Raw genomic sequence first — 12,115 nt, 5'->3', positions numbered from 1 at the left:
CTTAACGATTGTTCAATCATCAATGATTGAATGATAATTTAAATTGTTTAGGTCTTTTATGTTATATTTACCTACCCACCTATTTACTATAACTAACTTCCTATTTACTAAAGCTTTTTAGTCTAAATTTATATTTAATAAATATAAAAATGCCATTAAAACAACAACATTAACTCACGAATCATGGTAATGGCAAATAATTTTGGTCATTCGTATTTACAAGTATGATAAATCACGTGGCACGTGACGTTATTACGTACTATGTTGCTGTGACCTGAGCAGCTGCTGTGTTATGGCTATGATTTGAATATAAAGTGATAAAATATGTACCCTATAATCCCTTCAGATTATATAAAACGCCAAAGTACTGAACCGCAGGCTTGTACATCGAGAAGCAGCCGACATCTAAAAAGAATATAAAAAAACTGCGCTACGTCAGGTTTTTTATGAATCGTAAAATGTAAATGATAATATAATTTTAAATATACCTAATACTATTTCGCTTCAATATTTAGCCCCTCGCGGTTCTTGAATATATTTCGGCCACGACACCTATTATTATGGTCCTAATAATATATTAATATATTGGTATGTCCATTTTGTTCATATAAATGGCCCATATTTTAATATAAAGAGCAACATACTTTGAACTGGTAAATATTAAAACCAATAATAAACCATGATAATATTGCATAAATCATTTAGGTTTTACCAATTTTATTACAAGTATTAAGTGCAATGTATTAACAGCGGACTACCTGTGAACGAAAACATGGGTGTTGACAAAGTTGACGCAAAATTGTTTACTTTGCCTTATAACGAGGTAAGTACCTTTGCGGGCGAGTTAACATAAATACGAACACTGCTTCTAAATTACATTTTTAAACGTAGGTAAACACCTTTAGCGACAGGTATATTATATACACATTACACATCCATTCTAAATACTTGTAAAACGTTAAAAATGAATGGAATTGACTTACGCAAATATTTTTTATTGCATTTAGTTTTTAAAGTAAATATTTCAACGAAGACATTCAGAATTGATACATCGTCCAAATTAGGTTCTACGGTGCGATCTACGCTCTATATGGCTCTATACAATGTTCACCAGATGAAAATTATTTTTTTATTAATTAAAAACTATTAAGTACCTACATGTTATTCTAAATATGCTGCTCCATAAGGTAAATTTATTCATTGTTCACTGATACCTAATACTTAATCATCCTATATTACATTTTCAATAAAATAATTATTCTACTGAAATATAAAACGTATAGACTATAGACAACGTGGAATGTCATGTGAAATCGTTCTACCGGCCCTTTCAAAACCCCTATTCAGATTTTCTTCGCTAAAGGAAAACACAACATTCAAAATGAATCTCATATTTTAGACAATAAAGAAATACGTCCAAGGAAAATTCGTCGGTCGACCGTGAAAAGAGCGCAATTTGCTTGCATTCACCACTGGAAATCACTACTACCTCTGTTTCGCTTGAATTTCACTGAATTTCAACTAAGCGGGAATTTGCAAAACGATGCAATATGTCACTCAAGGAAGGAAAAATATGCTAGACCGTTATTCGAAGTCAGTTTTCTTTGTCGCATGAAAGAATCTTTTGTGTTTTTAAAATATGATGTAGTATTGTTCAAGAATATGTTTTGTTATTTTATTCACGAACGCACACTGTCGTTTAATAGATTTTTATTATAATAAAAGTATCAAACATAAAGTTTCTTTACCTAAATCTTCTAAGTAGTTATCATTTTTCAATTGTTCTTTCATGGATTCTTGTTTTTTTTTTTGTTACAAATTGTATGTATTATTACAAGATTATTACGTATTTAAGAACATTCTAAATTCAATTTAAGTGTTTTACTTACTTCAATTTAAGTTTTACTGGCTTTAAAGTTTTTACTTAGATTCAGTAATGTCTTTACAATCAATTACAGGATGAGTCTAAGCCTGTTTCAAACTAAGGCCTGAAAATATTTAATCTTTTGTTAATCACAAGCGAAGAGCTTATTCAACGGATAGCGAGCCTTTGATCCTTTAATATTAACTTTTAATAGCCGGCCATTTTAGCAAAATTAATATGGAATTTGCATGTTAATAGTCCATTCAAGCGCAAATCTTAATTTTAGACATGATTCTTTGGAGTTATTAAGGATTGTTAATTACTGTAAAAATTTTGTCAAATTTTAGTTTCAGTGAAAGTATGATTAATAAAATATTTCAAAACAATTCTCTCCGTGATATTTTAACATAGATTAACATATTCTACTTTATTACAATATGCTTTATAATACTTTAAAGTATTAATTGTTAGTAAAATTAAATACATGATTACCATTTTTTTAACGATAAATTATTATGATTCTTGATCAATTTCATCATCAGCCAGCTTAGCATTTAAATAATGTTTAAATATCAAGATCTATACCTATTTGTTATACTTACTATCTTGCTAATTTTTATTGCATTTTGATTTTCATAACCTTAAAACAATAACACCTGCACGAATAAAATTTTCACCTCGAACAAATTCCAAACTTAGATTGACTTCTTTGTAAAGTTTGTGAACTTTCAAATTAATCTTGGACCTAAGAGTACCTATCTAAGTTCACGGAACAATGACTCTATGATCTATTTAGCCGCGGAAGTTTAACCAGGCTCTTAATAATACATTATAATGATTTATTTTGAAATTTCTATCGAACATCCTGTTTTGTGGAAAATTTTAAAACCTATATCAGTGTTTAATATATAGCCTTATCTTATAAAAACATATTCTTTACTATACCTATAGTATAAAGGAATTAAGATTCCTACAAATACTATAGATAGTAATTAGTATTACATTTACATGGTATTACAGGAATATTAATTCATTTTTTAACGAGCACAAAATATAATATAAAATAAGTACTTAATGTAGTTAAATAAAATAAAAATTTTATTAAAATATAAGACAAAAGAATTCTATAATACGCACGTACCTACATTCTCATTTGAATATCCATTGTTTAACGCGATGACTATGGCTTCCACCTGTGGGCCTGTAAATACGCATTGTAACTTTACAACCACTAAACTCGTAAAGTATATGAATTTCAAAATTATATTCCGGCCCCTTTTATAAGGCTGTATGATAATTTAATTCTGCGCCAATAAAATGACATAAAACACTAATTTGAATAAATTGTTTTTTAGATGTGTTGTTTTAGTTGAGTAGATATATTTTTTATAAGTTGTAATGATTTAATCAGTGCATCCATAATTAATGCCAAACTTTACTCTCACACTGTTTTTCTTACTACTGCAAATTAAATTTGAATATTACTGCATTGCAAAAGTAAAATACTTTTGCGTAAGAACGTACCTATAAGTATATCACAAGCTACATTGTAGCATACACGAATTTACAGCATCAGTGTCAACAAAAAGAGTTAAAAAACACACGAATAAGGATTTAAAGCAAATAATGCATCCCATGAGTACAGTAACGTTAACAAGCCAAATCGGATTGGCACCTGCGACAGTTTGTATTGTTCCCTAATGCGTGTCACTCGACTATCTAATTCAGAATTATTTGCTGAATTTATATATATATTGAAACTGCTTTTTAAATGACTCTTCAAATATTTATATTGGTATTTACTTGTAATTAGATAGATACATAGAAGTAAATACCTACTTACTTGCCGCAACTTTGGCTACATACCTAAGGCAATTCTCATCCTAATGAGATATTTAATATAAAAAAGACTGATTGGTCAAATCCCCTAACTATCTCTAGCCACAGAAACCGAACTGTAGGTACCATAATATCGATCGGTTGTGAGGAGAAATAAAGACAAAAACAGGTATAATATTAGTAATTAGTTAGTAAGAAATAAAAGATGATTACGCAATTGGCAATAAGGTAGGTATATTTTACACCAAGTTAGTGTGTAAATGACACTCCTTCAAGTACTATAAGTGGAAATTGGACGTAACCCAAGAGCTGACGGCCTGACGCTGAGAATTTCTTGCCACTTAATAGGGTCTTTAAGGAGGCACTAATTTGGCACTACATTGCAAAGAACTTTAAACCAATAAAAATTAACGAAAAGTTAGGGTCAATGAAATGCTTTAGAACTATAAATAACGATAATATGCTAAAATATTTTTATTTCATCCAAGGTATTACAACAAGAAGCCAAACAATTTCATATTGTTTACTACAAAATATAACTTTATTAGTAATTATAACTTCAAAGCAAGAAATAATTGAATTAACCTGCAAGGAACGTTTCATTAGTAAAGTTAGCTACGAACGAAATTTATACGATAAAATATTAAAAACATTCTCCTTAAAATTACGAATAACAAATTTTTTAATAAACAAATAATGGTGTTTTATTTATTTTCAGTGTTATTCCCGAAATCTTTGCATAATTTAGCGACGTGATGCGCTGCGACTGCCGCACGACGCGGCAACGTCGCAACGTCGTCGCCTGACGCAACGCGGACATTGAAAGCTTGGAAACGATTTGTGCCTGCGACCATTCGACCTACGATGCTGAAAATATAATTAAATAGTAATATTAAGTGTGAAATTTATCTATTCACAACCTAGCCGCGTACTAATAATAAATAGTATCACATAAACATGGCGGGAAATAATACATTATCTACGTATGTATGTAGAAGTCCTACATAATATAATTATTGTGATCAAAAATTCTAATAGTTACCGAATAGTTTTTTACGTGTTGCAAGGTACTCTCGTAGACAATTTTACCATAATTAATGTAACGCGAAAGCGTATCTTATAATAGATAATTATAAATAATTTACGAATTAACCCTTTATAATGGGTGTCGAACATAGTTTTTCACTAATTGTGTCAATTTGTGTCGGGAAAATTATATGAGACTCGCAAGATTTCTCTTTATGAGTCATCATTTAAATGAAGATTTTAACCCAATATCCTTCTCATTTTAATAATTACAAAACCGTTTATGATGTATGTACTATGTAGGTAGGAATTACGCACGTGAGTGGTATGCGTTTCGTTTATTTGATGCTCGTTGATTTTATGTAATACATAGCTGCTCATTGCTATAGAGAAAAGAGTAATATACCAGCAAAAACCTCATTGTAACTACAACTTCATCTGCACTTGCAAAGAAAGTATATTTCGTTTAAATCGCGTTACGATTTCAAAGGGAAAAACTATTGTTACGTATGCAATTTACAGCCACGGAGTTTTCAGAACAGTTATGAGGTGAATTTGCTGAAACATGCCAATTTCGAAAAAACGTTAACCGAGGCTGGCTTTGCCAAGTTTAAAAACTGTTTCGCATGGAAATTGGCAATTCAAATGCTGATGGTCGAAAAGCAAAATCTAAATGCTATCATCGTAAAGTTGTGATATCATGGTGCAAGATATTATTGTTTCAAATATCGGAATGAAATAATATTTAAAATAGAATGTCGACACGCGATAACAGAATTTATGGGTGCTTATAAATAAATAGCCAATAGGACTAGACAAGGTATGAGCCAGTAGAAAATGTCTGCAAAAAGATTTAGGAAAATATAATGTCTTAACAGAAAGCACAGAACTTAACGAGAAAATCAATTTACACGTGGAGACAACATCATGTGCAGGAACACTTATTGAAAAAACACCTCAAATACCAATAATTTACACATTAAACAGTTTACGGAAGTTAAAATCGTATTTCTTACCGGACAGTGCACGGCGGTTTCAGTTCAGGCAGGAGGAAATCTATTTCGTAATAAACGACTTGCATCGCGGGGCCATTCTCATCTCGCACTAGCAAGTTCTTGGCGCACGACTCACCGGCTCTTATGTTCACACATTTTGCTAAATAATTTATTATAAATCACTTTTTTTTTTCATAATTATTATGAGACTTTTAGGTGAGAACTTTGTACTCTTTACTATTCAATTAATTAATATTCATAGCCTACTACAGTGGCAAAATAATATAGATATTAATGGAGTAGAAATTGTATTTATAGGTATTAGTCTTATAACTTATAATTTGTTTGTACATAAATAACAAAATATCTACATAAGATAACAAAAACGTATATATCATATTACCAGAATATACTATAATAGCTTATTTCCAGAAATGTTTTAATCATTATTATGGTGGATCATAAAAATCTTCAAAATTTGCAGACTTACCAACAATTTCATACAGCACCAATACTCCAATGTCTTGTAAACTTTTATGCCATTTTAAAATCTTCTCTACAGGACCAGAGAACGCTCTTGGACCGCTTTTATTCAGTTCCTATAATATTGCTTATTTATAAGAGAAAATACTGTTCACGAATTCTAATGTAACACAATATACTGGGATGATTCGTGTTATCCAGATTGCGATATTCTCGAAATTCGTAGAAATAAGAGTGTAGGACACAGGTGAGAGTAAAAATAAGAAGCTGAAATTTACACCACCATTCTTATGTCGAAATATACGCATGATTCTTACTACAGCGAAAATATTGCCTATTGTATACAATAACGAATATGTTAACCATCGATTACAAAAATTTATTTAATAAATTATATATCCTCTGTAGAATTCATGTCCAAAATCAAATACGAGCAGGTTATTAATTTTCCTAATTAAGATCATTTAATTAGAGCATTGCGCTCATTTCTTGTTTGCGTCGTTGCCCACAAACGTCCGGTAATATTGCGATTTTCAGGAAAGTGCAGTGGCTTAATTATTTCGAGATTAAAGGGATTATCGATAACTAATGGTTGCACTATCGACTATACGAGACTAGCTTGCGCTTATTAACAAAATAGCCACAACATAGTTTTGCTGATTTGTTGCTATTTCGAATAATGAAGTATAGGTTTTAAAGCTGAAAGGTTATTTTTAATTTTGAAGTGAAAACTTCTTTAGCGGCGTTGAGCACTTTTTCTGTAATGGGTATAAAATCTTAAACTCGCGTCAGGACACGTGACCTGATCGAAAAAGCGTAAGACGGATACCATTCCAAAATATCAAACATGCTCAACGTTAATAATCAAGTTTTCACTTCTGCCGGCACTTCCGGAGTGCAACCCGTCTTTTTTTATCATTTTTTTTTTTGTCGTACAAGTAGGTGGCACAGATGGAACCGTTAATAAAATTAGTTTTTATCCATATTATTGAATGTAACAACGTTTTATTTGATATTTCGCATCAAAAATTACTTTATCTTTTTCGCACTCCTCATTCTTTCATCGTAATGCAAAACTGTTAAATACAGGCTACAGCTATTCTTGTCACAACAATGATCGATAAAAGCATTTAAAGACAACGACAGGCGACCGGATATTGCATCGGAGCCGACCGACTTCAACTATGAAGTCCCTTTATTTACGAGCGAATCTATTACTTCTTGCAGCAAAAAGAAAAGTGCATTCACATTATGACGGACAATTTCTTCATTTCGCGCCAAGATAGCTATTTGATGAAACGATCCTCCAACGATGCGTAAAGATTTAATTAAGATCGTACTCAAGGTGCTCTCCTTAAATTTAAATTATGGCACATAAAGCTAAATTGAAACAGATTTCATGCAAGTTAAGCAGCTAATTAGGTTACGTACTAGAATGTTGATGTTAAAATAAATTGTACCAGATACTTTTGGTTATTAAAAGATCGCATTAGCCAACTATAGTCTACATAGTATATAAGACGTTTTTAAAATATTTTAACATACATTTCTATCGCTAAAAGAAAAATTTAATTTATATAGAATCTATTATACTTTTAGTTCGTACCTTTAGTTTCTCAGATCGAGTTTTAACTTGAACTTTGTTATCATCCTTGATTGTATTAACCGACGATTGTTTCTTCAGAACATCTAAAAATTAATAAGTAGGTAAATGAGTCCAACATTTATATCAAGTATTATTTTCCCAAAATTCTAAAGTTAATGGATATAATATAAAATTTCGTCGTAAAACTTTGTCTTTCAGCATTCATAAAGCGTTGAGTAATGAGCTTGTTACAAAGAGTTAAGAGGATTAAGACGATATTTTTGTCCAGGGAAAAGGTGTTGAGATTTCCCAACCTTACCTTTATACTAATGAAAACTTTATAAAAATTTCATCGTTATTTAAAATTAGATTTATTTATTTCAAAAAATTAAAGTTGACTGTTTTTATTTCGTGTAACTTTTTTTTCTGAGATTATGACAATAGCACCTGTTCAATTATAGTAGGTATATAGTGTAGAAAACAGAGAAAAAAATACTGTTATTATACAAAAATTATATCTAAAAATATCTTACCAGGATTGGATTTGTTTTGAAATGAATGTCGGTTATTTTCCGTAATTACATCATTGCTTCGCTGATTCATTGGAGGTTTATATCGAGGAACATCAGGATATGACAGAGCTATTTGATACGGGTAGATATCATTATATTATCTCATAACTTATAAAATAATTAAATTAATTAATTTACCTAATTAAGTTCAAGTACCATATTTTGAAGCTTACTTTTCAAGCTTTTCACTTTTTTATAAAATCCTTATCTACTTTGAAACATATTTAAAGCTTCACTATCACGGATTTTATTTACCTATTGTCAATTACCTATTATCAATTATTAATAAGTAATAACACCGTTTAAAAATATCCCACACTTACTGCCAGAAGGCTTGTGCAGATAAGCTTTATTTTCCAACTTTTTAGCGCCGACAAAACTGCGATTCTGATAATCGCTACCGAACGTATTCATTGGAATTGAATTCGCTTCTATTTGCATCTGTTTCCCAGATATTCCTGTGACGTGAATGATGTACGATGAATATTGTTGAAAATTGTTTTACTTTTTATTTAGTTTCAAATTTTACGTGTTATTTTATTATAATAGTCAAGTATGATAATTATCAGGTAGATAAAAAATGCAACTATTAAAGGATATCAGTTTTAGTAAATATTTAAGTATGGTTATTATACTTAGGTATTATATAATTCGTGATTAAAACAGCTTTAGTATTAAATTAACATTTTGATATTATTATTGCAGAAGATACTTCATTTTATGCGATTTAAATAATTTATTTTCAATTAAATAAGCTTCATTCTTAATCATAATTAAATTGAGTCCTTAAAAATACCCTTTTAAATGAAAATAAACTGTAAACTAACCTGCTATAAAAGTTGCATTATTGTCATTATACGCAGCCAAATACCGGGGGTCAATGCCCGATACAACGCCTACATTATTTTGCTAAAAAAAAATTAAAACTATCAATCCCTAACATTTCATGAAAACTCATTTATTACATTTAACAGACTAGATACATTTCCGAACGTGCTTATTGGAGCAGTCATTTGCGGATGCACGTAGTTCCCGCTCATACATTGAGCGCTCGGGTATTGGTGATTATACCTGGAATACACGTTTTTGTTAATATAATATACCTGATATTAATTTTACTAACTTCTGCTAAAGTTTATGGTAAAGTCCTATTTGATCAAGTAGGTATATAAATACCTAGTATTAACATAGAATTATAGATTATAGAACCAAACCATGCTTTCCTGCAGGTAAATGCAATATCAAAATGATACAAATCTTTGAATCCAGACTAGATAGTTAAACGTACTAATTGAAATACCAGGATTTCGTCTTGTCAATTTCAGACTCTAAAATATTATTAGTCTTGCTTTCACCTCATAAAAACCTCCCTTTTCGTTGTAAGTAGATATAATTGCCAACATTCACGGTGATAAAAGAATTTATAGTGGGATAAATTGAGCTTTTTTTAAATTTAATCACATAGTTTAGTTAACCTAGTTACAGTCTTATCTAATAAAATTTTAATAGCCACAAGCTAAAATTTTAATTTCTCATGTGGTTAGTGCTTAAAACGTACCTAGTACTACTGGGAACGATTCTATTCATCAATCAATACAACAATAATAAAATTGTACGCATCAAGATAAGCTTTCATTTTAATTCATTATTTATGTATTATATTGAAGTAATATTATGTTGTTCATTTAGGAGCGATTCTTAAACTTTATCGGCCAAGTTTTACAAAGGATTTACGTAAAGATAAACTTTGACGGAGCTTTTTTAATTAAAAATAAATGAACATAAAGCTAGGGCTAGGTGACTATATCGGGAATATTACCCAAAGAGTAATTTTATACTACCCCAAAATAATCCTATTAATGCTATGAATTTTTAAGTAAAATGCGTGTGTATTAATTACCTATCTCTGTTACGCTATAACACTGGATCGCGAAAAAGGCACTCATCTTCACTTATAACATAAGGAAATTAACTATATACTTATTTTTTTATGTAGATAACTCAAAACTACCCTATCGATTTTAAATTTTACCATTAGAAATGTACATCTTTATCAAGACGTTATACTTAGGCTATTCTTTTATTATTTATCGGTAGCCTTTTAAGAAGTTTTAAAATGCAAAGACAAATTAAAGCACAGTACCTATATAATATATACCTTCAGAATAAAACAGTGACATAATATAAAGAATTTTATCCTGTTTCTCAAAACAAGGAAGTCGGATCTTAAAATCGTTCAATTTCGTAGACTTAATCGCGTATCCCGTAGTTTTTACGGAAGTCTATTGGTGGCGTTTGTTGATTACGGGTTTACTTCGAATCTAACAAAATAGCATATACCATTGTGTAGTATTGTGAATTAAATAAGTGACAGAATTACAGAGACTTATTAGTTAAGACATCCCATGTATGATGTACATTATAATTCGTTTTTTATGAAAAATATATGAGCCGTTTATTATGAAAAATACAATTAACGTTAATTAACGTTATGAAAAATATATGAGCCGCCATTATGTATCTAATGTGATATAATAATTAATTTTTCATATAAGTAGTTTAATTATTAGTACCTAACAGATTATACAACCGTACAGAATCTTTACTTTGACTATTATATTATTCTACTTTACGGGTGAAACTGCGGTTGGGAAGCTAGTATTATTAATAGATGATTTTACATGAGTAAGTAGTTAGAATAAAATTCACAATTAGACATATTAGGTACTTATATCTTTAATGAGTTTTTACTTTCTTCAATTCTATACTCATTATTCTATTTCAAGTCTCGTATTATAGAAGATAACATGAAGCTACATTATCTCCCGCGGGATAGGATCAGTCTACCTCAATATGAAGCTACTTACATAGTAATATTATTTCCTCCTGTGCTAGTTGGTGAAAACGCAATCATTTGATTTCCCTGGGGATACTCTGAAACAAGGATTTTATCATAAGTACTTCATTCACATTTTATAATTTACACGGATACCATGCTTTATTTATCACTAGATAATAAATTTATGCTGAATTAGTTAAGTCAGAAGACCGTAGATTGTAATACCTATGACGAATAGGACCCATATCTAAGGTCTAATAATTCCTGTTTCTGTTCTGTGATCTCACTTATCTAATGACTAGATATAATAATATCAGCTATCATGTTGGTAAATAATCGATCACATTACTTAAGTTCAGACGAATATACCTACAAAGGATAGTGGCGAGCCGAAAATGTCTGATAACTATGATAAAAAAGTAATAGACGTTAAAAGATACAAAATAATAATATTAAACATTACTTAGCAGTAGCACGTACCTAGGTGCCTAAATAATTTACTTATTATTTTAATTGATCATCATCATCATCATCATCAGCTCAATAATTTCTCGCAGCTGGGACAGGAGCCTATTGTTAAGAATTAAATCAAATGACAAAATATATTTATTATAAGATACATAACCTGCTTCAGCTCTTCTTTCTCTAATAATATATCTGTCCATGCTCTCTATTTTTTATCGTATGGGCTCTCGATAAAAGTTTTGCAAATTATACTTATAAATTAAAAAAAAAATATTGTTCATTGCCGCCAAAACCACAACCACAGACTCAAATGATTTTTTTCTTCTTATTTTTCGTGACAAGAAGAAATGACTATTTGCCAGTTTTAAGCATAGATAAAAAAAATATAAAGGGAATGTGATTTTATTTTTTATTGTGTTTTTTTTAACTCTTTGAAGAACTTGACCA

The 12,115-nt window shown here is 30.1% G+C and overlaps 1 protein-coding gene across 1 annotated transcript; it reads right to left on the bottom strand.

Moving 5' to 3' along the window:
- Positions 1–4,407: 4,407 nt before the first annotated feature.
- LOC149903373 (uncharacterized) lies at positions 4,408–11,868 on the bottom strand. Its single transcript, XM_090108886.1, has 9 exons — positions 11,829–11,868; positions 11,232–11,298; positions 9,330–9,435; positions 9,192–9,273; positions 8,688–8,822; positions 7,814–7,896; positions 6,215–6,323; positions 5,746–5,884; positions 4,408–4,570 (listed from the first exon to the last, which is right to left on the bottom strand). The coding sequence occupies exons 1-9, from the start codon at positions 11,866–11,868 to the stop codon at positions 4,408–4,410; spliced, it is 924 nt and encodes a 307-aa protein (XP_089965012.1).
- Between the last annotated feature and the right edge of the window lie 247 nt (positions 11,869–12,115).

The sequence above is a fragment of the Colias eurytheme genome, chromosome 13, assembly GCF_061535395.1.
Source record: "Colias eurytheme isolate Ceu_HAF_F1 chromosome 13, ilColEury1 Martin Lab GWU primary, whole genome shotgun sequence".
In the NCBI taxonomy this organism is placed as follows: Eukaryota; Metazoa; Arthropoda; class Insecta; order Lepidoptera; family Pieridae; genus Colias; species Colias eurytheme.
The sequence above is the reverse complement of the archived record's forward strand: the minus strand, read 5'-3'. Positions and strand labels throughout refer to the sequence as shown.

Bases quoted from the DNA above. Each gene is read 5' to 3' on its own strand.
- LOC149903373 (XM_090108886.1), bottom strand. From the start codon at position 11,868: ATGGACAGATATATTATTAGAGAAAGAAGAGCTGAAGCAG. The intron at 9,274-9,329 runs GTAATAAATGAG...ATTTTTTTTTAG, and splicing joins ATGTATCTAGTCTGTTAAAT to CAAAATAATGTAGGCGTTGT. The intron at 4,571-5,745 runs GTAAGAAATACG...TTATATTTTCAG, and splicing joins AAACCGCCGTGCACTGTCCG to CATCGTAGGTCGAATGGTCG.